Source organism: Ochlerotatus camptorhynchus, unplaced genomic scaffold, assembly GCF_037179485.1.
Source record: "Ochlerotatus camptorhynchus isolate MF236.1 unplaced genomic scaffold, CSIRO-AGI_Acam_v1.1 ptg000082l, whole genome shotgun sequence".
Classification (NCBI taxonomy): Eukaryota; Metazoa; Arthropoda; class Insecta; order Diptera; family Culicidae; genus Ochlerotatus; species Ochlerotatus camptorhynchus.
This window is the reverse complement of record NW_027040572.1, coordinates 1,165,492-1,189,749: the sequence shown is the minus strand read 5'-3', so window position 1 is coordinate 1,189,749 and position 24,258 is coordinate 1,165,492. Positions and strand designations below refer to the sequence as shown.

At 38.6% G+C, this 24,258-nt stretch overlaps 1 protein-coding gene across 1 annotated transcript; it reads left to right on the top strand.

The window, feature by feature from the left end:
* The first annotated feature begins 10,784 nt into the window (after nucleotides 1–10,784).
* Nucleotides 10,785–23,174, top strand: LOC135698137 (dual specificity protein phosphatase 21-like). The gene is made up of 3 exons (XM_065218025.1): nucleotides 10,785–11,451; nucleotides 21,936–22,182; nucleotides 22,259–23,174. Exons 1-3 carry the CDS (start codon nucleotides 11,165–11,167, stop codon nucleotides 22,586–22,588), a joined length of 864 nt encoding a protein of 287 aa, XP_065074097.1. The 5' UTR covers nucleotides 10,785–11,164; the 3' UTR covers nucleotides 22,589–23,174.
* The last annotated feature ends 1,084 nt before the right edge of the window (nucleotides 23,175–24,258 follow it).

The following is a 24,258-nucleotide window of genomic DNA, read 5'->3' as shown; positions in this document are numbered from 1 at the left end:
TATTACGCTGCAACCAAACAAGGTCAATGTGCGTTTGACACATCAGGTTTTTTAATGTAGAAGTAAACAGATTTTTGTTTGTTTTATTCAAACTACAGTATAGAGCTAGATTATTGGAAGGTGTCCTAATGATCAAAAAGTGCCCTTTTTCATACCGCGCGGGATTTGTTGGTTTGCACCGGAAATTCCTTGCGCATACTGTAAAATCTATCTACCTGATGTGCTCCGAAAATACTTGAAAATATGGTTTATGAGATATGGCTCGATGAAGGACTAGGGAATTTTAAGCATTTTGGTGAAGTTTGTTTGAAACCGGTGACATTAACCACAACCATTATGAAAATTTTCGGCCATTTGTCCAAAGTTTTCAACAAAAAATGCTAAATGTGTATACAGTTCACAAGATGGCCACTAGACTGATGCAAATTTTGACCTTTTCGCTCCATAGTGCTCAAACGGTTCCAAATCGGGTCCTGATTAGTCTCAAAAAAATTTAACTCATTTGAAAAGAAACTGACTTGGCACAAACCATTTGAAGTTTATATGGAAATTACTATAGGAAAACCAAATGTTTTGTTTATATCCATCTAACAATTTACCATATCGCTCTGCTTTAAACAAAGATAACTGAGCTCGTAGAAAATTTTCTCAGCTACAACTTTGTACTGAATCACTTTGCAATATAATGTAAGCATCAAAAGTTATAAATAATTCAAGCCACTAATGTCTTACGATTATGCTCAATCAACTGTTCAGCAGGCAACATTGGTGTTTCTGGCGCTTGGAATAGAGCACAAAAATCATGGCTGCTATGTCACACTGCAAGATACAGTGTTGCTCACAAAACAGCTGCTTGATCATGGCATAAGATTATCAATCTCATAAACAATTAGTAACTATTTTATTTGACGTTTGGCTCAACAACTATATTCTGCTAAGTTGAAGCTGAGAAAATTTTCCATAAGTATAGCTTTTGAATTTTTGAATAGTGCCATATGGAAAAAGGTAAGAAGACAATGAACAAAAAGTTTGGATTTCCCATAGTAATTTCCATATAAACTTCAAATGGTTTGTGCCAAGTCAGTTTCTTTTCAAATGAGTTCAAATTTTGGGAGACTAATCAGGACCCGATTTGGAACCGTTTGAGCACTGTGGAGCGAAAATGTCAAAATTTGCATCAGTCTAATGGCCACTTAACCGTGAAAACCGGGGATTCAACCGGGGGGATCCAAATGAATCGGGAAAACCCGGAAATAACCGGGAATTTGATTATACTCTAAAACTAAGTTTGTACTACAGCGGCGCCAGTGGTGTAGTGGTTAGCGTGATTGCCTCTCACGCCAAAAAGGCCTGGGTTCAATTTCAGTCGGCGCCGTCGGGATTTTCTGATGCATCAAATCTCTGGCCTTGATTTGATGGATCGATAGGGTAGGGGTCAGGTGTGGGAGCAGCCTCCCTGGCGTCGGTAGCGATGCACAGTGGTCCAGAATGCATATTTAGGTGGAAGGATATGTTTTGAGCCTGAAATTGAACCTTTAGACTTAAAGTCTCTTCTACAAAGTTGTTCCTTATAGTTAGGCCCTTATTTTTATGACAATGAATTCTAGGGTGGTTCTTACTATCATTATGATCAAAAATCTAACTTTTTTGTTTGAATAAATCAACATTCTTCAGCAAAGTTATAGTTCGGATGTGCTTAAAAAGTCCTGTTTGTGCAAACGTCCACTACGTGTGGTACTACCCTACCAGCTGTGCATTGTATTGTGTCCTATACATTATCAATAAATAATAGTAGCTCTACCTCCGCCATGGCAGGCGCAGGACGGTCAGTAATTCGATCGTGTTTTATTATGTCTAACCATCCGTAATACACAACGTAGGGAAGTTCTGCCCGTGCGCGATCATAATGGTGCCGTGACCAGGATCATTATGATCGCGCAAAGGCAGAACTTCCCTGCGTTGTGTATTACGGATGGTTAGACATAATAAAACACGATCGAATTACTGACCGTCCTGCCATGGCGGAGGTAGAGCTACTATTATTTATTGATAATGTATAGGACACAATACAATGCACAGCTGGTAGGGTAGTACCACACGTAGTGGACGTTTGCACAAACAAGTCCCTTCTTTTGGTGTTTGCAAACGTCAGGGTGGTCCTCAAATTAGAGGATTTTTAAAACTAATTTTTTTGTATCACAAAATAAAACCATGGAGCGGCGCCGGTGGTGTAGTGGTTAGCGTGATTACTTCTCACCCCAGCAGGCCTGGGTTCAATCCCAGTCGGCGCCGCCGAAATATTCTGAGGCATAACATCTCTGATCACGCCTTCCTTCGGATTTGAAGTAAAACCGTTGCTCCTCGGTTCATGAGTCGATGGGTCGATTGGTAGGGTATAGGTGTTGGAGCTGCCTCCCTGGCGTCGGTAGCATTGGTGCTCAGCATGGAAAACAAAGGAAGGAAGGAAGGAAAAAGAAAGGTTAACGCCAAGGAATAACAAAAAAAGATTGAACTTACAAATTGCAGTGCAGGGCTGGTAGTGCTAATCAAATAAAGTAATAGTGATTTTAGTGGCTAAAATTACGAAAAGTGACTTTTAAATATTAAATAAGTAATTAATAGTGACATTTATATTGTGCCTCAGAATTTCGAATTCGGTTTGATTTGAAATAATTTCATTTTTGTCGTGGAACATATCATTAACATATAATGAATTCCTCTAATTATATCGAATCCTTCAACGGAATTTCCTATGAAGAGCTTTTAAGGCGATTTGAATAATTTCCTTTTGATTACGTTATACATCATGGCCAGTATATAGCAATTTGCAATTTTTCGGATATTCCCGGAGTTTTGAAAATTTTACTGGTTGTGCGATATACATTTACAGGGTGTTGACTACCTGGGAAAACCTGGAAAGTCAGGGAATGTCAGGGAATTCTATTTATGATCTGGAAAGTCAGGGAATGTCAGAGAATTTTAGTGTAAGTCAGGGAAAAAACAATGTTGATCACATTGAAAAAAGTCATGTGTGGGATACATAAAAACAATCTTTGAAATTTTATCAGTGCATCATCAAAGTTTTTGGGAAGATCCCGGGCATCAGATCTACTCGCTGCGTTTATGGACACCCTTGCCGGTATCTCTTCGAACAAGTTGGTGCAAGTGTCCATGGATGGGCCCAATGTGAATTGAAGCTACAGGTACAAAAAGGCGGCTAAAAGCTGATAGATGTGGGAAGCTGTGGGCTGCATATATTGTGCATAATGCATTCAAGGATAGTGTTCGCAGTATCAGTTGGGATGTTGTCAAATATTTGCGTGGTATCTACAATATCTTCAAAGATGTACCAGCAAGACGAGCGTTTATCACGATGTATTCTGGATCTACCATATTCCCGCTAAAATTTTGCGGTCACCGATGGTTGGAAAATAGTGCTGCTGTTCAGAGAGCAATCGAAATTACTCCGCAAATAAAAAAATGTATTCAAGGCGTCCAGAAAGACAAACTCGAACCAACGTCAGCTTCCTACCAAGATGTTAAAAACTGTTTGAATGACTCGCTGCTGATGGTTACAGATTTATAACATGTTATAGCACTATCTTGATGGTGGTTTCTGTGTTGCAAAAACTGTCAAATACCCTACAATATGGGTATTTTCGGAAAGGGGACGACGTGTAGAGGCCGGAAATCGATTCCAGGCTACATTTTAGAATCCAAGATGGCGGCCATCGGTTCAAAAAAAAACTGTCGAAACCCCTACAATATGGGTATTTCCGGAAAGGGGATGACGTGTAGAGGCCGAAAACCGGTGCCAGATGCCGTTTTGAAATCCAAGATGGAGGCCATCGCTTCAAGAAAAACTGTCAAATATTCTACAATATGGGTATCGACGTGTAGAGGCCGAAAACCGATGCCAGATGCCGTTTTGACATCCAAGATGGAGGCCTTCGGTTCAATAAAACTGTCAAATACCCTAGTAAATCTCCTTGGGCATTGTCGTGGCAATAAGAAAGGTTGGATGACCCGATAATTATTTGATGACTGGATAAACGACTGCTTCTCACTACAGTTAGAGGAGTTTTGCGCAGCCAAGAACATTGGCTTCAAGGCTTTGCTGCTCTTTGATAACGCTCCGTTGCATCCGCCCATCATAAGCAATCCCAACATAATGCTTATATACATGCCACCAAATGTCACGTCTTTGATTTATTTATTTATTTGTCGTCAATCAGTGTAGACCTTTTTACAATAGTGCTGTTGCCTTACATGCTATTTTAAAACATACGTTTTATTTGAAATTGTCAGTAAATGTAGACTGCATATACAAATATCTAAAAAATAAAAATTGTTTTAAACTTAACGAGATGAAATCCTAGCAGTTAGTGTTCTCCTTACTGTATCTTTAGACATCGTTAGATCTATATGCTCACAAAAATTATTATACACTCTCATTATTCTTTTAATTGGTCCATTTTTACCATAATTCGTTCTGTGAGGTGACAGCTGAAATACATTTCGAGTTCTTAACATGCGTGATGGTACGTAAAAATTTAATCTTGCTTATATTTTTTTCTGAATTTACGCGTTGTGAGATAATATCATTGACAAAGGAAATCATGAAAATTTCTCTTCGTTTCTTAAGTGTTTCAATGTTTATCAACATGCAACGGGACTCATAAGAAGGAAGGGGAAAAGCCTAGTTTCCTAAGAGCAAATAACAAAAACTGTTTTTGATCTGATTCTATACGATTTATATAAGTTTCATGATATGGAGCCCAAACCGCACTGCAATATTCGAGAATTGATCTCACGTAAGCTATATAAAGTGTTTTGATGGTATATGGGTCTTAAAAATGATAACTAAATCTTTTTATGAATCCCAACATATTATTTGCTTTGTGAATTGTGGTATTCACTCTAGAGATGAACTAGCCTAAGGCTAAAAATCTCTTTAATAAAGCCTTAAAAAAAATGTGGTATTCACATGATCTACAAATGTCAACTTCGAGTCAAGAATTACTCCTAAGTCCCTAATTTTATCGCACCTTACAACCAGCTGGTTTCCTAGAGTACATGTAAAATCTAGAGTAGTCTGTTTTCTGAAATATGATATAATATTGTATTTTTTAACATTAACACAAACATCAACACAAACTTCACGTCATCCACAAATAAAATAAATAATAAAGGGCCTAAATGAGATCCCTGTGGAACTCCCGAGGTAACATTAACTGGCGAGGACATTTTTCCTTTAAAGTGGACCATCTGTATTCTTTCTGTCAAGTATGATCCAATTCATTTTAAAAGTGTACTTGTCATACCTAAACGTTTTAATTTAAAAAGAAGTTAGGGAATGTCTACTCTGTCAAAGGCCTTACTAAAGTCAGTGTATAGGATTTCAACCGTATTACCTCTATCCATTGCTTCAATAGAAAAGTTGACAAATTACAACAGATTAGTAGACGTTGACCGAACTTAAAAAAAAAAACATGTTGATTATTTGAAATGCGATTCTTAACCTGGTTAAATATTTTCTGGTTAACAATTTCTTCAAACATTTTAGGAATGCATGACATAATTGCAATACCTCTATAGTTTTTAATATCTGACCGTTTGCCAGATTTAAATATTGGGACTAAAAATGATTTCTTCCAAATTTTTGGAAAATCACCTGTTTTGATAGATAAATTGTCAAGCCGAAACAATGGTTTAACAAAACTTGTTGCTATTTATTTCAATAAAAATGGAGGTATTTCATCAGGACCAGGTCCTTTGCCGGCATCGAGACTTTCAAGAGTCATAAAGATTTCTTTAACAGTGATATTATCAACTGATACGTCATTTTCCCCTTCATGTAGGTAAGAAAAATAGTTCAAATCGAGAGCATTACTGGATTTCTTATATGTGTTTTGGAAAAAACGAGCAAATAGGTTACATATATCCTCACTATCAGTGCTATCACACTCTTCAAACTGCATGCGTGATGGGAATGAACATGACTTCATTTTTTCGTTCGCGATGTTAAAGAACGTTTTGGGATCAGATTTTATATTGTTCTCTTCTCTTGAATTGTAATTCTCATATGCTGACGATATTTCTGCCTCAAGTGCTCGGCAAATTTCAACGTATTTTTCTAAATTTTGTGACGTTTTAAACTTTTTATACGCCTTGTGTGCTTTTTGCTTCCTGTTTTTAATATTTCTGATTTCTTGTGTATACCACACAGGATATTTGGTGCTGTTCATTATTCTCTTTTGTCTTTTAGGAACGAATACTTCAATGATATTGAATAAGGTAGTATAAAATACGTCAACAGCCTTGTCCATGTTGTTTTCATCTTTTAAAAGGTTTTGCCAATTTATGTTATTCAGTCTGCTGTTAAATTCAGGAACATTTGCATTTTTAAAATCATAAACTAATTCAAAATCAACAACGCTTGGGCGTGACCTATGCGAGTCTGTGAACACTGAGTATTCAATAGCCGTATGAAATTTTTCATTCTTCCATAATGGAACTGCTGCTTCTACAATACAAACATCTTCTGTACAATTAGTAAACATAAGATCCAAATAGGAATTGAGCTGGTTACGAACATGGTTAATTTGATGAAGTCCCAAGTGGCTGCTTTTATCAAAGATTAATTGCAAAGTATCGTTTTCACCTACAATTGGTAACAACAGAGAATCATTATTGCTATCCTGTATAAAATTAACAGTATTCTGGTTAAAATCTCCATAAATATGAATTTTGGTTCTTGGATCTTCTCTTTGAATTTTCAGTTCTGTAGCAGTGAAAAACTTTTCGTAAGCTGGTTTTTTGGAAAAGTGTGGAGGAAAGTAGACAGAACCGAAAATATGTTCTTCGCCGTTTATTAAAATTTTAACCCACACATCTTCAAATTCTTTTTGGCTTTCACTTGCAATTTGTTCAGCTTGAAATGTAACATTCACAGCAATAAGTACACCACCACCTGATTTTTTACCTGATAAAAAACACAAAATTTACTACCAAAGACCTCTTCGCTATTAATACTATCAGACCAACTAGTTTCTGTTCCATTTATTAAATCATATGTGCATCCGCTTATTTTATTTTGAATTTCATTTATTTTATACGCACTACGCATACGGTTAAAATTTTGGCAACATACTGTAGTTTCACTTAAAAAAGAGCTACTTGATAAACTAGCGACATGGTCACTTACGTCGTGCTGGTCAGGGGGTGAAGTTGCTGCATACTGTCCGAAATCCCTCAAGTTATGTGAGATGCCATGATTCTCGGGCTCAGCTATGTTGTCATATTCTACCTCAGGTGAGTGCCTCAGTTGTGCCGAAAACACGCATGTCTACATGTGCACGGCTGACACGATGTAGAGGAAGAATTCCCCATGTGAATTCTGAAGACCGCTTACTGGGTACGGGTTTATAGTTAACTGCATCGTAGGTTGATAATTAACCGGTGGTTTGTTGAAGACATTTTTTGCTGCTGAAAGCAGCTCTCGATCAGGTGGAAGGTGATTTCTGATGTGGAACTGGTAGGAACTGTTGTTTTTGTTATTGCTGTTAATGTTATCCTGGTCGTTATGTCGAATGATGCTCCGATGGCCGAAAATGTTGCTGTGATTGGTACTGTAACCGTTGTCGGAATTCATGTTTCGATGATTACGATGATTTAAACTGTTGTGGTGTATGTTGTTCCTTACGTTAGAATAATTTCGCTTGTTGCTCCACAAGCGCGTTGAACTCAAAACTAGCCGTTATCATAGTTTGGCATGAGCTACAGCATGGTAATACATAAGCCCAACCCCTTGATCAAGGCATCATCAGAAATTTCAAGCTGAAGTATGTCAAGATAAGCTACAGTTTTATTCTGGAAACAGCCGAGAATGAAGGCCTTTCACTAGCGGATACACGAAAGTAGTTCAGCATCGAGAATTGTTTTGACAGCTTGGATGTGGTTCTAAAAAACATAAAACAAAGCCCGTTGGTAAACTGCTTGAAGAAAATTGTTCAATTGAAATACGTTTCGTGAATTCACAATGCAATGAAGACGACAACGAGGATTTGCAGATCATGTCCCAAATTCAACAAATTAACGGAAAGTTTGGTGTTCCGGGGATAAGAAACATGGTGAAATCAACGAAATCAATAGAGATGAACCGGCTACAGCAGATGAAATTGTAATCTATAATTAATATGGATTATATTTTCATTAAACCACGGCTGAAATCAAGTTCAAAATAAATCAACTCTCCGAGTTCGAAAGCTTCTGCACATTGGACAGTTATGTCGAACAGAGTTTCGGAAGGGAAGTAAAGCCGTTGGTCCCCGGTCTATGAGTTGATGGGTCGATAGGTAAGGTCCAGGTGTGGGAGTTGCCTTCCTGGCGTCGGTAGCATTGGTGCTCAGCACGGAAAACAAGATCGACGGAAAACAAATCAAGGAAGAAAAAAATGTCAAACAGAGTTCAAAAATCCAAGATTTGCTAAGGGAAGTCGAAACGTTGCCATCTTGCTCAATGGTACGTTACACACATTGTACAAATTATACGCAACATGCTTGGTAAGCATTATTCAGAAAAATTAATGCAAGGCAATATTTAAGCTCTGAAATACCCTTAAACATTAATTAGACAATTTGGAGAAAAATGCATATTTTGGTAACACATCTTTGTATCCCAGAAAATGTTATTTGGCTTATAGAACTGCAAGATATAAACTCTAGGAAGATTTTATGAATTTTTAAAACTGCGATTCTCCTGTTCAGGTAACTTTTTTTGATATATCTCGATTACTTTTTCGAAGAGTCGTACCAGTTTTTGTAAACAATGCATTTGATCGTCGATTTGGCGTAGCTGGTAGCTCGCACACGCTTACTAACACCAGTTGTAGGTGGGGGAAAATTTCCCATATCTGATGGTAGTGTTAGCATGCATGGGCAAGCTACCAGTTACGCCAAATCGACGATCAAATGTATTGTTTACAAAAGCTGATACGTCCTTTTGAAAAAGTAATCAAGATTTGCTTTTTCCGACATCCAACTAAAACATTTAGGCTCATTTTTTGCAGGAGACTCTTTGATTTTATACGAATTCATGATTCCATGAGATGTTGGAGATCTAGATCATAAACATATCAATACAAATCTCATCTCATTTTTTTTACAAAAGAGACGTATTCAGAGCAATTCTGTAGCAATTCTGCTGAAAAAATACATGATTATCTCCTTGGATTTGTTTTCCGTGCTGAGCACCAATGCCGGCCTCTAAACGTGGTCTCTGTTCCGGAACTACCCATATGACGTCTGGCATCTATTTCCGGCCTCTACACGTCATCCCTATTCCGTTTCGTGTCCTCACATTGCACAGCAACTTCTTATATGGATAAGCTTTCTAGACATAACATATTAAGGAAGTTCATGTACACACTTGCGCCTCGTAGTGAGAACTGAACAACTTTGCTGAATACAGCAACGTTCTATATGGCCAGGTTCTCGAGATACAGTTCATATAGGAAGTTCACATGCACACTAGCGCTGCGTAGTGTGAGAGTTTTGAACTAATATGAACACCATCCGAAAGGATATGATCACCTGAACAACTTTGCTCACAACAGTATCCTTCTATATGGTCAGGATTTTTAGATACAGTTTATATAGCAAGCTCATATGCACACTAGCGCTGCGTAGTGAGAGAGTTCTGAACTAATATGGACACCATACAAAAGGACTTTGTCAATTTAACAACTTTGCTGAAGACAGTAACTTTTTCTATGGCGAGGATCACGAAATATTCTATGTTGGACCTTTATTGGATAATCCACCACAGCCCCTATTAGTGAAAATCCCATAAGCTGTGGGTATCCTTATTCGCGGATAGCCCGGCAATAAAGATCCAGCAATACTGGATACCGTCAATAAGGAATCTGGCAATAAGGATTCCTGACTGTATTGTTGTCACATTTTCGAGAAAGACAACCCATTTTAAATTTCGGCTATTCCTTGATGGGCACTCATTTGCAAAAAGAAAACCAGGTAAAAGATTTAGAAGTGATTCTTGACGAAAAACTCACGTTCAAGTCGCATTTGTCGTACGTAGTCACGGAAGCCTCACGAAACCTTGGCTTCATTTTTCGGGTAGCAAAAGAGTTCCAAGTTGTGTACCGCCTGAAAGTGGCAAATCTAATTTTTTCAATTCTTGCTTGAAATATTCAAATCTTTTATCGAGTCAAACAGGCTGAATGTTATCATCACCGGGAGATAACTATGTAAGTCTCGTTGTTGCAAACAGATTTCAAGGAAGCGTTGAAATCGCTGTATCGCTCAATCTGTAACCAAAGTACTGTTCTTGCTAAAGAGTGTGGCACCTTCGGAGTTTAAGGGGCCTCATAGCCTAGTCAGTAAAGCATCAAAACCTCTCAATTAATAACTGTGCAAGTGCATTTAGAACACTATGTTGAGAGCACGCAATAAGCTAATATGCGCTAATCAATAAGCTTGAAATGCTAATAAGAAGAAAGAAGAACTTTCGGAGTTTAATGTGCTGAAAAATAGAGGCATTCGATTCCTTACCATACTCAATTTTGCCCATTCGCCATCCAGCTCCACCCACAGTACTTCACAAATAAACCACCCAGCGCCTCCGCCCATCCCCATCGCGGCCGATTCGTTACAATTTCACCGCCAACCAAGCGTCGCCGCCAAGCTTCACGCAAAGCGAACAGCAGCGAGCAGCGGTGAGTCGATTCAGAGGCATTCCATTCTTGCTTTCAGTCGCGAGTTGAATTTCGAGCAAAGAACAAGCAAAACGGTTTTTCTCTGCCTATAGAGCTACACAAGCAAGTTGATTAAAAAAAAAAGTAGCTTATCGGACATAAGCAAACCTGGAATGCGGTAGACACCAACGGAGCGTTCAGATCTCTCCCGCCCAGAAGTGTGACCATTGAACCGGTATCGATTTTTGCCTTTCACTGCCGTCTCGTTGGCAGCATAGTGGTATTTGATTATTTGAACAGTCGTGAACGGCAGATTGAGCCGAGAAGTGACATTTTGATAAATCGCGGATTTGCGGAAGGACATTTAGAAACAGAAGGGGTTGTTTAGTGCCAAGAAGTAAATCCCTCATTAGTTTGTGATAAATCAAGTGAAGTCGGAAAAAGGGGAAAATGAAGGTGGTGAATGTTAACAGTGTGAATCACCAGCATCACTTGGACGGACTGCAAGCGACGCTGATGGAAGACCCCATCACTCCGAAGGCAACTTCGGACGTTGAGGATAGTGCGTCCGGGCGAGATCCGCCGGGTGGAGATCCACAGGGAGGAGGTGGATGCTGTTCGGGAATCGTTTTACCATCCAGCCAGCCGAAAACCTATCAAATCCAAGCTCTGCTGGAACGACACGAAAATCCACAAACGGTTGTAGTAGCCGCCAAAACACCCAGCAATCCCTCTCCGTAAGTATTTATTGAAATACGATCGCGGGGGGAAATGATGAATCGTCGTAAACATCATTTTTCATCTTCACAGCTTGCCAGATCAGTGGCCGAACATTCGCACTTGTTTATAGCTTAGATTCCGATCTGTTGTTTCCGCACTCTCGTCTTGTTGTTTTGCCTCCTGTGTGAACATACCACCAGGCTTGAGAAAATTGAAATGTTCCGATAGAGGAAAATACTCGAGTGATGTTTTTACCCCTCGCTCGCCCCCCCGTAGGAAGAAAAGAAAAATGTGAGACTACGATAATGCGGGAAATGAAAAGTTTTGCCCCAGAGCAGCTGACGAGCTGGGAACATTTGCGGGTCTAGCCGAGGTAGGAAGAGAAGATTGTTGTAGCGCTGGGAATTCAAGGTAACATAGCTTCGAATGCGAATGGCGACATTGTGACGACGGGGTTGGAGATAAAAATACAGTGCGATAAAATTACGAAAGGAATGTGGATTAGCGCGCTAGGGCGAAGAACGGGAGCTGTTTTGCGAATCAATTAACAGGTAGATTAAGTGCCTTTGGCGATTTGGTTGAAGTGATGCGTTAATGGGTGGTAATTATTTTGATTTGATATCATACGATTGGAGGAAGGAGGCGTAGATTTTCAGTAGAAACGTTAATTGTATGATTTAATTAGTATTTGTGAGAAACAATGTGGCATTGTGTTGGGCATGAGTTCTTCGAGTATTTTACCGAAAGGATTAGTATTTTACGGAATCTGGATTAACGAACTGGATTAACTTAACATTATACGTTTTCCAATGTTTTTATACCGTTTGAGAGAAAATTTCATCAAATTTCCGTTAAAATCCTGTTCACGCTCCTTGTTTTTGTCATTGCACATTCAAGTTCAGATGATTAATTTTATCAAAATTCTCCAAAGGCCTGCACTTTTTCAGTAGTAAAATTTAAAAGTCATCTGCGTGATATTTTTATTAGCGTTCAGGAAAAAATATGCAAAGAGAAATCAGTCAGTTATAACTTGCTGAAAGCTTATCCACCCACTAGACAAAAATTGAACATCCAGAAATTTAGCTAACAATCGTACCAACTACTACCAATTTAAACAAAATAAGAAAGGGCAACTAATATCTTGCACAACAAGATAAAAACAACAGAAACCTGTTGTAAACTACCGCAGATATTACAAAAATGATGGATGAGTTAAGAAACCTTGGAAGGCCGACCTTCATGATTAGATGTTCAATTGATGTGAACATATGGTATCTTTGAAAGATTTTGAAGTTTCAATAACGGTTAAAAATATTTATCCTTTGAATGACCTTTCCTCGCGGAATGACTGACAGCTCAATGGTGTTCCAAAATCCCAGTGTAAATTGTTTCGTAAACATTGTCGTGTGGGAATAGTCACATCAAGCGAAGAGTTTACAAATCAAACCATGCTTACGATTCGATGTTCGATTCCCAACCAATGCTGTGAAAAACGACCGTAAAAAACTATATTGAAAAAGCAACTTACGCAAATCTGTGTAATGTTATAGCTGAAGAGGTCGTGTTGCCGAAAACGGGAAGGTACTGTTTTCAGTATTTTCGTACTTTTTAATAGTATTGAAAGCTGCTACGAAGTATTTACAAGAAAAACAATACTTCTGTCTCATTTTTTCTTTGAAACCTTATTGACAGATTCTAGCAGGGTGTATCCACTCTCTTCAATACTATGCATAGTGTATACCTTAGCTCAGTCGGTAAAGGTGCAGCTACAAAGCAAGACCATGGCGGCTGGGTCGGTCCAGGAATTTTTCGAGCTGGACAATTTTTGGACTTCCCTGGGCATATAATATTATTGTACTTGCCACACAATTACACTAATGCAAAAATGGTACAGGCATCGAAAGCTCTCAATTAATAATTGTGGAAATTCATCTAAAACACTAATTTTGAGAGCACGCAATAAGTAAATATGTGATAAGCAATAACCTTGAAATGCGAAGGAGAAGAGAAGAAGTGTATACCAGCATTTTCACACTAGATGGCGCTAGTCTAAAAATAATCAATTTTCATAGTTAAAGATGCTAATTTCAAATAACAGACTAAAGTGGTAATTTTTATACGATAGATGGAGGAGATGAAAGTATAGAGTTAATAGTTCCGTTAGAGTACGGCAGTGTGAAAATTGCATATAGATAGTAGATAGCGAGCTAGGACAACTTTTAAGGAAGGTACAAATCGGTTTGATCATCTCTCTTTACCAAACCCCCCCTTTGGAAAGGGATGGTGAGGGGTGTCCCTGCCATCACTGGCAAAAAGAGATGAACGCGCTTTTGAAACAATTTCTAGGTCCTTATTGTTAAGATCAATGAAGCGCTTTGGAATTACGAGTACTGCATATAAATGGTTTGAAAGCTATTTGTCTCACAGAACTAAACGGACTGTTTTTAATGATTCTGTTTCCAGTCCTGTGGGAATAACCTTGGAGTTCCCAGGGAAGTGTATTAGGGCCCCTGTTATTTATTATGTATATTAATGACTTGCGACGTGTATAACGATGTTGCGACATAAATGTTTTTGCAGATGATACTGTGTTATTCATTGCAGCTAAGGATTTAGACGATACCGATTTGCGTTCTCTAAGTAGATGGTTGAAGTATAAGCAGTTAAAATTGAATAAAAGTGAAACTTAATATATGGTAGTTTCGCGGAATCAATTGAATGAGAACGTCTCTGTTGTAATTGATGATGAGACTATTGATCGCGTTCGGGAGATTAAATATCTTGGCGTGATTATTGATGACACACTTAAGTTCAACTCTCACATTGACAATGTAATCAAGAAAATTGCCAAGAATTATGGAATTCTATGTCGACTGTAAAACGATTTAACTGTTGCCAGTAAAATACAGCTATACAAAACAATCATCTCTCCTCATCTAGATTTTTGCCTTTCCATTTTATTTCTGGCCAATGAAACACAAATATCGAGATTACGCGTTTGATTTTGAGATGTAATAGATTCAATACCTCAACTTTGATGTAAGACGCCTTACAATGGTTGTCGGTGAAGCAAAGAATTGTATATTTGACGATGGTGTTCATTTTTAAAGTAGTTAACGGTTTGTTTCCTCGATATTTGTGTGATCGAATTGAAAGAAGAAGTGACTTTCATAGATATAATACTAGAAACGCGGTTGAAATAAGAACACCACATTTCTTGACTTGTGCTTCACAAAATTCATTATATTATAAAGGAATAAATGTTTTCAATTCGATGCCTAGACATATCAAGCGTTCCGCAACACTTACAGAATTTAAAGGACACTGCATTTCACTTGTTAAAATTGCCTTTTGAACAGTTATCCAGTGATTTTTTTTTATGAATTGAAAAATTATGTATCTTGACGAAGTTATCTCTAACGGATTATTTTGTATGGACAGCTGCCATTATGACTTTTTAATAATACTTGTAGCACTGCAAAAACCTTTTTTTGTTCTCCACGATGGTAAGTGATGATGGGTTTTTTATATTTGATGTAATAGTAGTAGATTTAAAAACAAAGTAGTCTACAAAGGTTTGAGCCTCGCGCGCGTATTACGAATATTTTAGGCGAATAAAAAGGCGAACTAAGAGGTGGACACCTGAACTTTTTCACATTTATATCGCTGTGAAGCAACTGTAAACTCTAGAGGGAATTTATATCTGTAACTGTAATCAGTTCGATTTTGTTTGCAAACCTGGTTAAAATGTCATATATAACTATCTTAAAGATAAATCGTCCAGCTCAAACCTTTGTATGGGTAAGAGGTGGGAACTTGGGGATACTGAAAGATCCAGATGGAGCCAATAACATTTCCGAAGAAAATTGGAAGACACTTCTGGGGGACGTTGAAAGAAACTGCCAGATAAAGAAGAAATAAATTTCCAGGGGAACTCGGAAAATAAAACTTCGTGTGGCAATTGGAAAGTCGGAAGACATTTCGTAGTGAATTTGAAAGTCTTCGTGCATTTGAAAGTCTTCGCCAGAAGAAATTTCAGAGGGGAATAGGTAAAACAATCCAGATGAAAAGAAAGACACTACCGGAAAGGAAAGCTGGATTAAACTTCCAGAGAAAGTAGGAAAACTTTCGGAAAAAGTTGGAAAAATGTCCCAGGAATTTCGGAAGAATCTTTCAAGAACAGTAACAAGAATGTGTTGTGTGATGTCATGATAAGAAACTGACAAGCGAAACCGGTATTCACTTCCAGGCAAGCTGGGAAAAATTTCCTGGTGAAATTGCAAGAGGCTTCCAGGAAAAGTTGAAAGGAAGTTACAGCGATTTCTGGGGATGCCGGAAGAATTTTTCAGAAGAATTATGAAGAGTCTTCCGTAGGAAGTCAGAAGGAACTTTCGGGTAATATGGGACATAATTTTTGCTTTCAGAGGAAAGATAGGGAAAGAGGGAAGATAGAAGATTAAGTTGGAACGGAAAGTTTGAAGAAATTTCAGTTGAATGATGGAAGACATTTTCGGAGAAAGTTGTACGAAACATTCGAGAGAAATCGTAAGAATCTTACCGAATAAGGTGGTCGAAATGATCAAGAGGAAGTTGGAAGAAACTTCCAGGAAATTCTTCCAGAGGAAACCAGGGTGAATCGTGAGAAACATCCGGGGGGAATACTTGCAAATATTCCGGATGAAAACAGAATATTAAAATTTATTTAAATATGTTTGATGTTTCATAAGTCGAATGTAACTATCAAAAATTATATCTGGTAAACGTACTTACCGATTCCCGGGAGAGCCAGCAGATACTTCCCGATTCCCGGTAACCAGAAATTGCCAGGAATTGGAAACACTAGGCCCATATTATTTTAAATAAGTTGCCACATTTTCTTAAAATCTATGGTCGTGCCAAAATTGCTCATGTGTTTAAATTCCAGGGCTGTTACAACAGGCGCGGATTTCGCGAATTTCACGAATTTCGTGATTTTCGCGGATTTGAACTTTCAGTCGCGAAAATCGCGGAAACATTAAATGATGTCGCGAAAATCGCGAAGGGACTGATTTGCTGTCAGAAAAATTGTGGAATTCATTGTAACCTTTCCGTCCCGGATTATTTTGAGGTCATCGATTTTGTTGTTCGTGTGGCTCTCAATTTTTAACCGTTTCAAACCAAACACACTGCAAATAATCGAGAAATGATCTCAATTCCATAAGTCACACCGGATTTACACTGAAATTTCCTGAGGTCTGTCCAATGTGAGACATTTTTCTTTTTTTTTACAATATGAGCATAGTATTTTGCGTTGTCAAATCATAAACGAATCGTATATATGCGAGTAATTTTTCCATGTATACCGGATACTCTAGGTTCTCCAAATCTTCCTGGAGTTCAGGTGATTTTTTCTACTATATCAACCAAGACTCCAATAGTGTGTGTAGTATCGAAATATGTCCAAACAGATTCAAAGTGTCTATGTGGATTGTATTCGACCTATTGATACGTATACAAGATGATCTGAAATCATTCTGGAGATCAGATTATTTTTCTACTAGATCACCTAAGACTAATTCAATATCTGTAGTATCGAAATATGCCCAAACATGCAGTGTCTATGTGGATCATGCCAATCTATTTCCGTGTATGCCAAATGTTCTAGGATTTAGAATATAGATATTATCCTAGTCTTTGTTGATCTAGTAAAACCAATCATCTGAACTGCTGGACGATTTGGAGAACCTAGATCATCTGGTATACGTGGAAATAAATTAAACATTATCTATACAGACACTATGAATCTGTTTGGTCATATTTCGATACTACAGACTTTATCCCAGTCATGGTTGATCTAGTAGAATAAATCATCTGAACTCCAAAACGATTTGGAGAACTTAAAACATCTGGTAAACATGACAATCGTTCATGCATGATCCACATCTGCCTGGAAATATTGTCCCAATCTCACAATCCAAATCAAATTATCTGAACTCCAGGACGATTTGAAGAACCTTGAGCATCTGGATTACTCGGAAATAGATCATGCATGATCCACATAGACACTTTGAATCTGATTGGACATTTTTCGATACTACAGACATTATTGCAGTCTTGGTTGATCTAGCAGAACAAATCAATTGATGTCCTGGATGATTTGGAAAACCTTTAATTTCCGGTATACATAGCAGTGGCGTTTCCTTAACCTCAATCTATCTGTGCACCAACTCTCAAAACATAAACAATTATCAAAATATTGCTTGCAATGGATAGATATCGAGTAAACTAGAATATTAAGTGTATTTTTCAACCGATTCGAGTATGAATATGGCATTAAATCTGGTTTTGAAAGTTGGTGCATAGGTAGAAAGTGAGGTTACGGGACACCACTGATACATAGTAATAAGTCGTGCATGTTCCACAATGTCACATATATACGATTCGGTCATGATTTGACAACGAAAAGTGCTAGGTTCGTATTATAAATAGAAAAAAAATATGGAAATGTCTCATCATTGGACAGAACCCAAGGAATATCCGTGTCAATACACAACCGCGACGTGACCAACAAGTGTGACTTATAAAACTCTTGTAATTTCTCGATTATGTGCAGGATGTTTGCTTTAAATCCGTAAAAAAAAGTGAGAAAATTAAAGCCAAATTAACTACAACATTTAGAACAGAAAAATACGTCAGAGACGCAAAGGTAAATTTCCAAGAAAATATGCATGTCAAATGAAAATGAATTATTTATTTTTTTAAATAATGTTTCATCAAATCTTGGCCGGTATCATTCAATAGAATCTCATAATGTGAGGGTGTTTTATTATGTTCACTAATAACTCAGAATTTATACTATACATAAATAACTGAAGATGATACAATGTTGCGTGTTCCAAATGATAGAGAAATCATTCACGAATCTGTCCGGATGTAATTGTCGATACATTATTAAAAAAAATCATAAATTTGACCAACACCATTTTGATGATCCAATGCCACATGGTTTTCAACCCTTAGAATCATTAGCTCACTTTTAGGAATTGGTAAAATTTCTGTTTACTGTTGTAATTTCTTTGTTTTGTCTCCGATCAGGGATCATGGGTGTTACTAGGGAGTCGACCGGACGTTCCTGATAAGCCCTTGATCCCTAGTCTAAGCAATGGGGACCATTGAGGGTGGGCTCTCAAGGCCTCTTTTAATCGACCGACAAACTCGAACTTTAGGCATTAGTATCACTATTCAACCTGACCAAACCAAACTAACACTTACAGTTTTTCTTGTGTACTTGCAGTGCTTGTGGTGGGCGAATGGGATCTGATGCGATGTGGATGATCGGCGTTCGTTGAGACACTTTTTTCTTGGATCATTTGGTAGGACTTGGTTCTGGTTTGGGACTAATGAGAACTTCATCTGCGTTCAATAACGACGGAGGATGATCCTGGTCACAGCTTAAGCCAATAATATTGGGTAATTGTTGGGTTTACGAAGGAGTGGGCGAGTATAACCTACCCGAGTAGCACACTTCCGGTAATAAAGCAGCAACTTGTTTATGACTGATCAACTATCCAACTATCGTTTAAATTTCTATTCTAACACTTATTTTTTGCTTTTGAAGAGCACTTCTTTTAGTTACGATGACTAGAGTGGAAAAGACCAATCTTCTGCGAACGTGAACCCAGTAGCCTGTCTCTTTTCCGAATTTTCTCAAATTTCTCTTTAACGCTCCTTTTCTGGATGTTCCTTATTCGCAGCATTTTTAGTGTGTTTAAATTGGGTGTACTAAACAGTTTAGAAGCTTTGTTCTTGGTTTTATTTTCCATTGGATTTTAAATGTTTTTAATTTATTCTTAGTGTGTTTGCAGTTATTCTATTCCTAGCTATTAATTTAGCTCAACAATATTGCATGGAATCCATTTGAAATATAAATAACAATTATTCGAAAAACCTTACTCAATAATATTCAGAAAACAAATAACCTTTAATCAAGCAAGCAAGTATGCGATATTATACCCTAACGGTAACATGGGTCTGTTTCTGCTGCGATATCCTTGCAGATTACAGTTCTGCTTTTATAATTTGAGTGGCCGGGCCCACCTTCACTTTCGTTCTTGAATTTCCGGTGATATTGGCCCGTAACCCATCCAAAAAAAAATGTATACATATATATATATATATAGAGAGTAAACATGTAACCAAATGTCATGACGTCATTACCATGTAACATGCCGTGTCAGCAAACACCGGTTGATGTCGGATAACTATTCGCGATTGTATCTTTTACATAACTTTTCACCCAAAACAGCACACTGGGCAGGTGTGGGTAAAATAATCCACTCTCCGTTCCGACGCTCGTTGGCTAACTAACGAACACGAAATGCGACGCTTCGTTATTTTTGGCGTGACGATATTTACGTACGACTGTACGTACATACGTATTTCGTTCGTTATGTGAGAGGCTACCCAATTTTATTTCGTCTGCAGATTCCTTCGATGTCGTTTGCTACATTCTAAGCAACAGTCAGTAGCGAAAAACTTTCTTGATGTAAGGGGAAATGTTGTAAAGAGGACCAGCGGAGTAATAAGATTGCATGGACTTTTCAAGCACAATTTATTGCTTTAAATAAAAATGTTTGTATTACTTCATGCGTAAAGTTAACGGTTTACATAGTTGAAAACATCAGACTTAAAGTGGTCAGTGTGAAAATTGAATATAGAGAGTAGAAAGCGAGCAAAGGTCAATTTTGAGAAAGGTACGAATCGAATTGATCATCTCCTTTACCATTCTCCCGTTGGTTATATTTGTTAAGCATTTCCAACAATTTATTGATTTTTCATTCAGAACTGCTGGGTGGACTGTTAATTTTTCATTTCAATAAAAGGTCGATGGTGATATAAACCCGCTGGCTCATATTACACCCAGTTCCCCTTCGCTGTTAAGTTACGTACTCTATGTCAACAAGTTCACTTGAAAGGGGGAATTATTAACGTTAAATTGCAACCGACACGCGAAGAATTCGTGGTGGTATTCGAGACCTTTCCTCATTCCTTACAAATGATGGGGATGGAGAGGTTTTCGTAGTCGATTAATATAATAATTAGCGAAATATGACACACCATAACGATCAACGAACAGCAAGGATTTAATTGTTTCTACACAACATTCCCCGCCGTTACGAACAGTTTGCAATGGTCCTGAACGGTGAAACGAACTGCAATCCATTGGGATTCGAAATGCAGGAATGCACAAAATTATAATCGTTTGTTTGTCTCTGACGAGGAATGCTAACCGTTGCTTATGTGCCAAATTTCCTTCCATCTCCTTTTCTAGTCAAGTCGTTGATGTATTATCCTCTTCGGCAGAGCTGCTACCTTCATCGGATGTTGGCCAACAACTCCGTAAACAATCTTTGATCATTCGATCGAATTACAATTTCAGCTAATTAAAACATCCGTTCGTTTGCATTGGCCGCATTCTTCGTGGTTGGTCTTTGTAGATGAAGGGAAAATTATTTTCGGTTAATGAACTATGAAAATCAGCAAATACGCCCATCGACTCGTACAGAGTATGACTGCACTTGGTCAGGTGTGCAGCAATTATTCATGCTGCCTTGCACCGTGTGTTGTTCATGTGCAGTAAAGTACTTCAAACCGTCTTTTTCTCGCATCTAGAGGGGAGACCTTAATTGACTTTGACTAATGTACTGCTTTTTGACCACTGATCCGTCCGAGGTTTCGAAATGCAGAGAGGAAAACTAGATTCTAGAACTGAAGATCGGTAGATTGAAGTACGAACACCACTCGTCAAGGTTCTATTTATTCATCATACATTCACTCATTCTCCTACCACCAAACCAATCACTCAAACACCGATCCGTTCAATATATCGCACTCCATCTGGTACTCGTGCTTCAATTCAAGCTTCATACGTCTGTCAAACATTGAAGCACATTCCGGTGAGGCAGAATTTCCCTTCCACCGCTCGCACCGAACAGTCGCGTCGTCCCCATTTTCCAATAACACACAAACACTAGCGCGTTCCGCCCGGCCAGTAGAGGCCAAACTGCTCCACATTACTCATTCGATTCGCGTGTGAAATTCCTTTCCCCCAATCGTCAACTCTTGCGACCATGTGCCGAGCTGTACGGTCTCAATCGTAAAAGTAGTAATTAACCTCCCGCTGTCAAGCTCCGTTCCATTCCTATACTCGTTCGCTCGAAAATGAGCACCAGGGCGCCATGCACGGCGCGCCACATGAACAAAGAGCATTCCGATGGAGACGCCTGGTCCTCGGTTGCTATTAATACCTACTGCGGTGATAGAAGACCATTCTCGGATCGCTTCCGTCTGTATGATTGACACCTTTCCGTCGAGGTCACCATTCGCGAAATTCCAACCTTTGATCTTCCGTCCATCCACCCGTTGGCATCGTGCCATCACTTCACCACCATTCCGTCTGGGAATTATTATTATTACAGCCGAGACTGACGAGCGTCGTTTCTTTTCTCCCCCCCCTCCACAGATATTCCATCACTGCAGTCTCGAAGCTGTTGCGGAATCTGTATCTCTGCGGCGGAAGCGCGGCCACGGTCCCCACCATGAAGCAACTCGGCGTAACGCTGGTGATAAATGCAACGACTGAATCGGAACTGCCAAACACTCCACTGCCCTGTGATGAAACCTGTGGCTATCTGCGGGTACCGGTCAAAGACAACCGCGAAACGGATCTGGATCGGTACTTCAACCAGGTGGCCGATCGGATTGAAGAGGTAAGTCCAACGCAGCGTCAAAACTAAACTATTCCCTGACTAACTATTCATCGTTTCCTCCCCCGCCCTCCACCAGGAATCGCAACGGAACGGTATTACCCTGGTGCACTGCGTCGTCGGCGTCAGCCGGTCGGCATCCCTGTGCCTGGCTTACCTCATCAAGTACCATCGGATGAGTCTGAAGGATGCCTACCAGCATGTCAAATCCCGGAGGCCTCAAATTCGACCCAACGTGGCCTTTGTCAAGCAGCTGATGGAGTTCGAGTTCAAGCAGACCGGGTCCCGGTCGGTCTTCATGGTCTACTGCCACGCGCTGGATCAGGAACTGCCGGACATCTATGAGCCGGAGTTTCGGACCATGGAAATGCTCTACCATAAATTCCGGCGGAACATTGCTCGCCGCTAACGGAATGGATTCCGTTCGTTCGAAATTTATTCCCCCGCTCGTAAGATGATCTTTCACTGTGTAAACCAAAAAGGACAAAGATATGAAAGTCGACTGTAGGATTATTGAAGACAAGTTCAAATATTTAACCACGCTGACGCATATTTAGATATACTCGAATGATGTGTTTTCACTTCACCAAGTATTGATTACATTATGTATACTGCTAGTATCGGATTATTAGCGTAATTTTAGCTCGTTAAGTTGCCCACCGTTGCACGTTCGATAGGTTTCCGGCACATAATCGTAACTCTTTTTTGAGATTATTCTCAGTTTGGGACCACTTCTCGATTAGTGAACGTTTCGTAAATTTCCTTTTTCAAAGTTGAGATGTTAGGTTTAAGAGCAAAGTTTAGACAAAGGACAACAAGTACCAATTAAGTGTGATTTTTGTGATGGCCGACAATTGTGATGATTGCGGCTCCAAAAAAAAATCATATTCGAATTCTTTTGATTTATCTGTCGTGTGTAAGAAAATTTAGTTTTGTAAGGAAATGTCTGTACTGTTTAACGATATAAGGACCAATAAAGTATAAAATTATCAACTTAAGGTTTTGTGGATTTTGTAGTGTACTTCTTATACCGAGAAAAGCTCATTTGACTCGTAGATTTAAGACTGAATGGGTGAACGATTAATGCTCTGGTACTGGTTTAAGCTTAGCTTATATGATTATGATTTTAACAATTGGTGGTATATTTGACGACATTAAGCCTGAAGGGCACTTCATCTTAATTTTAAACATTTGGTTGTTAATCTACTTTTGATCCTGCCCCCTTGAAGCATATTTAGTAAAAATTGTTCAATTTGATGTTCTACCGAACTATCCCAAATTAACCGCCCTAGTATCATTTATGGATTTTTTAGGGTTCTTTCAATTTGTTTATTTATTAATATGACAAGGCTCAATCGAACTAACGTTACAGAGCGGAGGATTCTTGTTCACTATCCTAAACATCGTAAAACTAGAGTCAAAAGTTACAACACAATAAACACTTTATCTTCCGCTATCCAATAAGCCTCCTCAGTCAGAATAGGATCCGTTTCTAGTGGTTTCATTGTATGGCAGCAGAGATGCCAGATTTATAGACATGTCTGTGTATTTACAGACTTTTATTTTTTTCACAGACATTTTTTTCGTTACAGATACAATTTATAGACTTTTGTTATCATTAAAAAAAAAAAAATTTATTTGGTTACACTGTTTTACATCTTTAATCAAATTACACGTGCAATGCATTTTACAACAAGCATTAGAAATTCACGGATCAGAAGAAGTGTCGCTATCTGCGTTGTTGTTTTTTTTTCTTCGCTTGTGCTCCCGGTACAGAAATTTGTGGCGTCGCGTGTGATAGTTTTTGATTTCAGTTTGTTTACGCGTTGTATGATTTTGTGAGCGGTCGCTTCGTGTTCGCGTCATGGAGCAATTGACTACATTCGACCAGAGGATTGATCCCCGTAGGGCGGGTCTATGATCGGAGCTACTACACCAAGCGTGACATAGCTGCTTGCAAGGGATTCAGTTGGACTGATTTGGTGAGATTGTTCCATTTTTCTACTTTTGTCTATTTAAACTTAATTTCTATGAATGCGTATCGTTTGGAATCATTTGATTCGGATGAGACTCTTAACT

Excerpts from the sequence above, each read along its gene's own strand:
- LOC135698137 (XM_065218025.1), top strand. The coding sequence starts at position 11,165 with ATGAAGGTGGTGAATGTTAACAGTGTGAATCACCAGCATCACTTGGAC. Across the intron at positions 11,452-21,935 it reads ACACCCAGCAATCCCTCTCC|ATATTCCATCACTGCAGTCT; the intron begins GTAAGTATTTAT and ends CCCCCTCCACAG. Across the intron at positions 22,183-22,258 it reads TGGCCGATCGGATTGAAGAG|GAATCGCAACGGAACGGTAT; the intron begins GTAAGTCCAACG and ends GCCCTCCACCAG.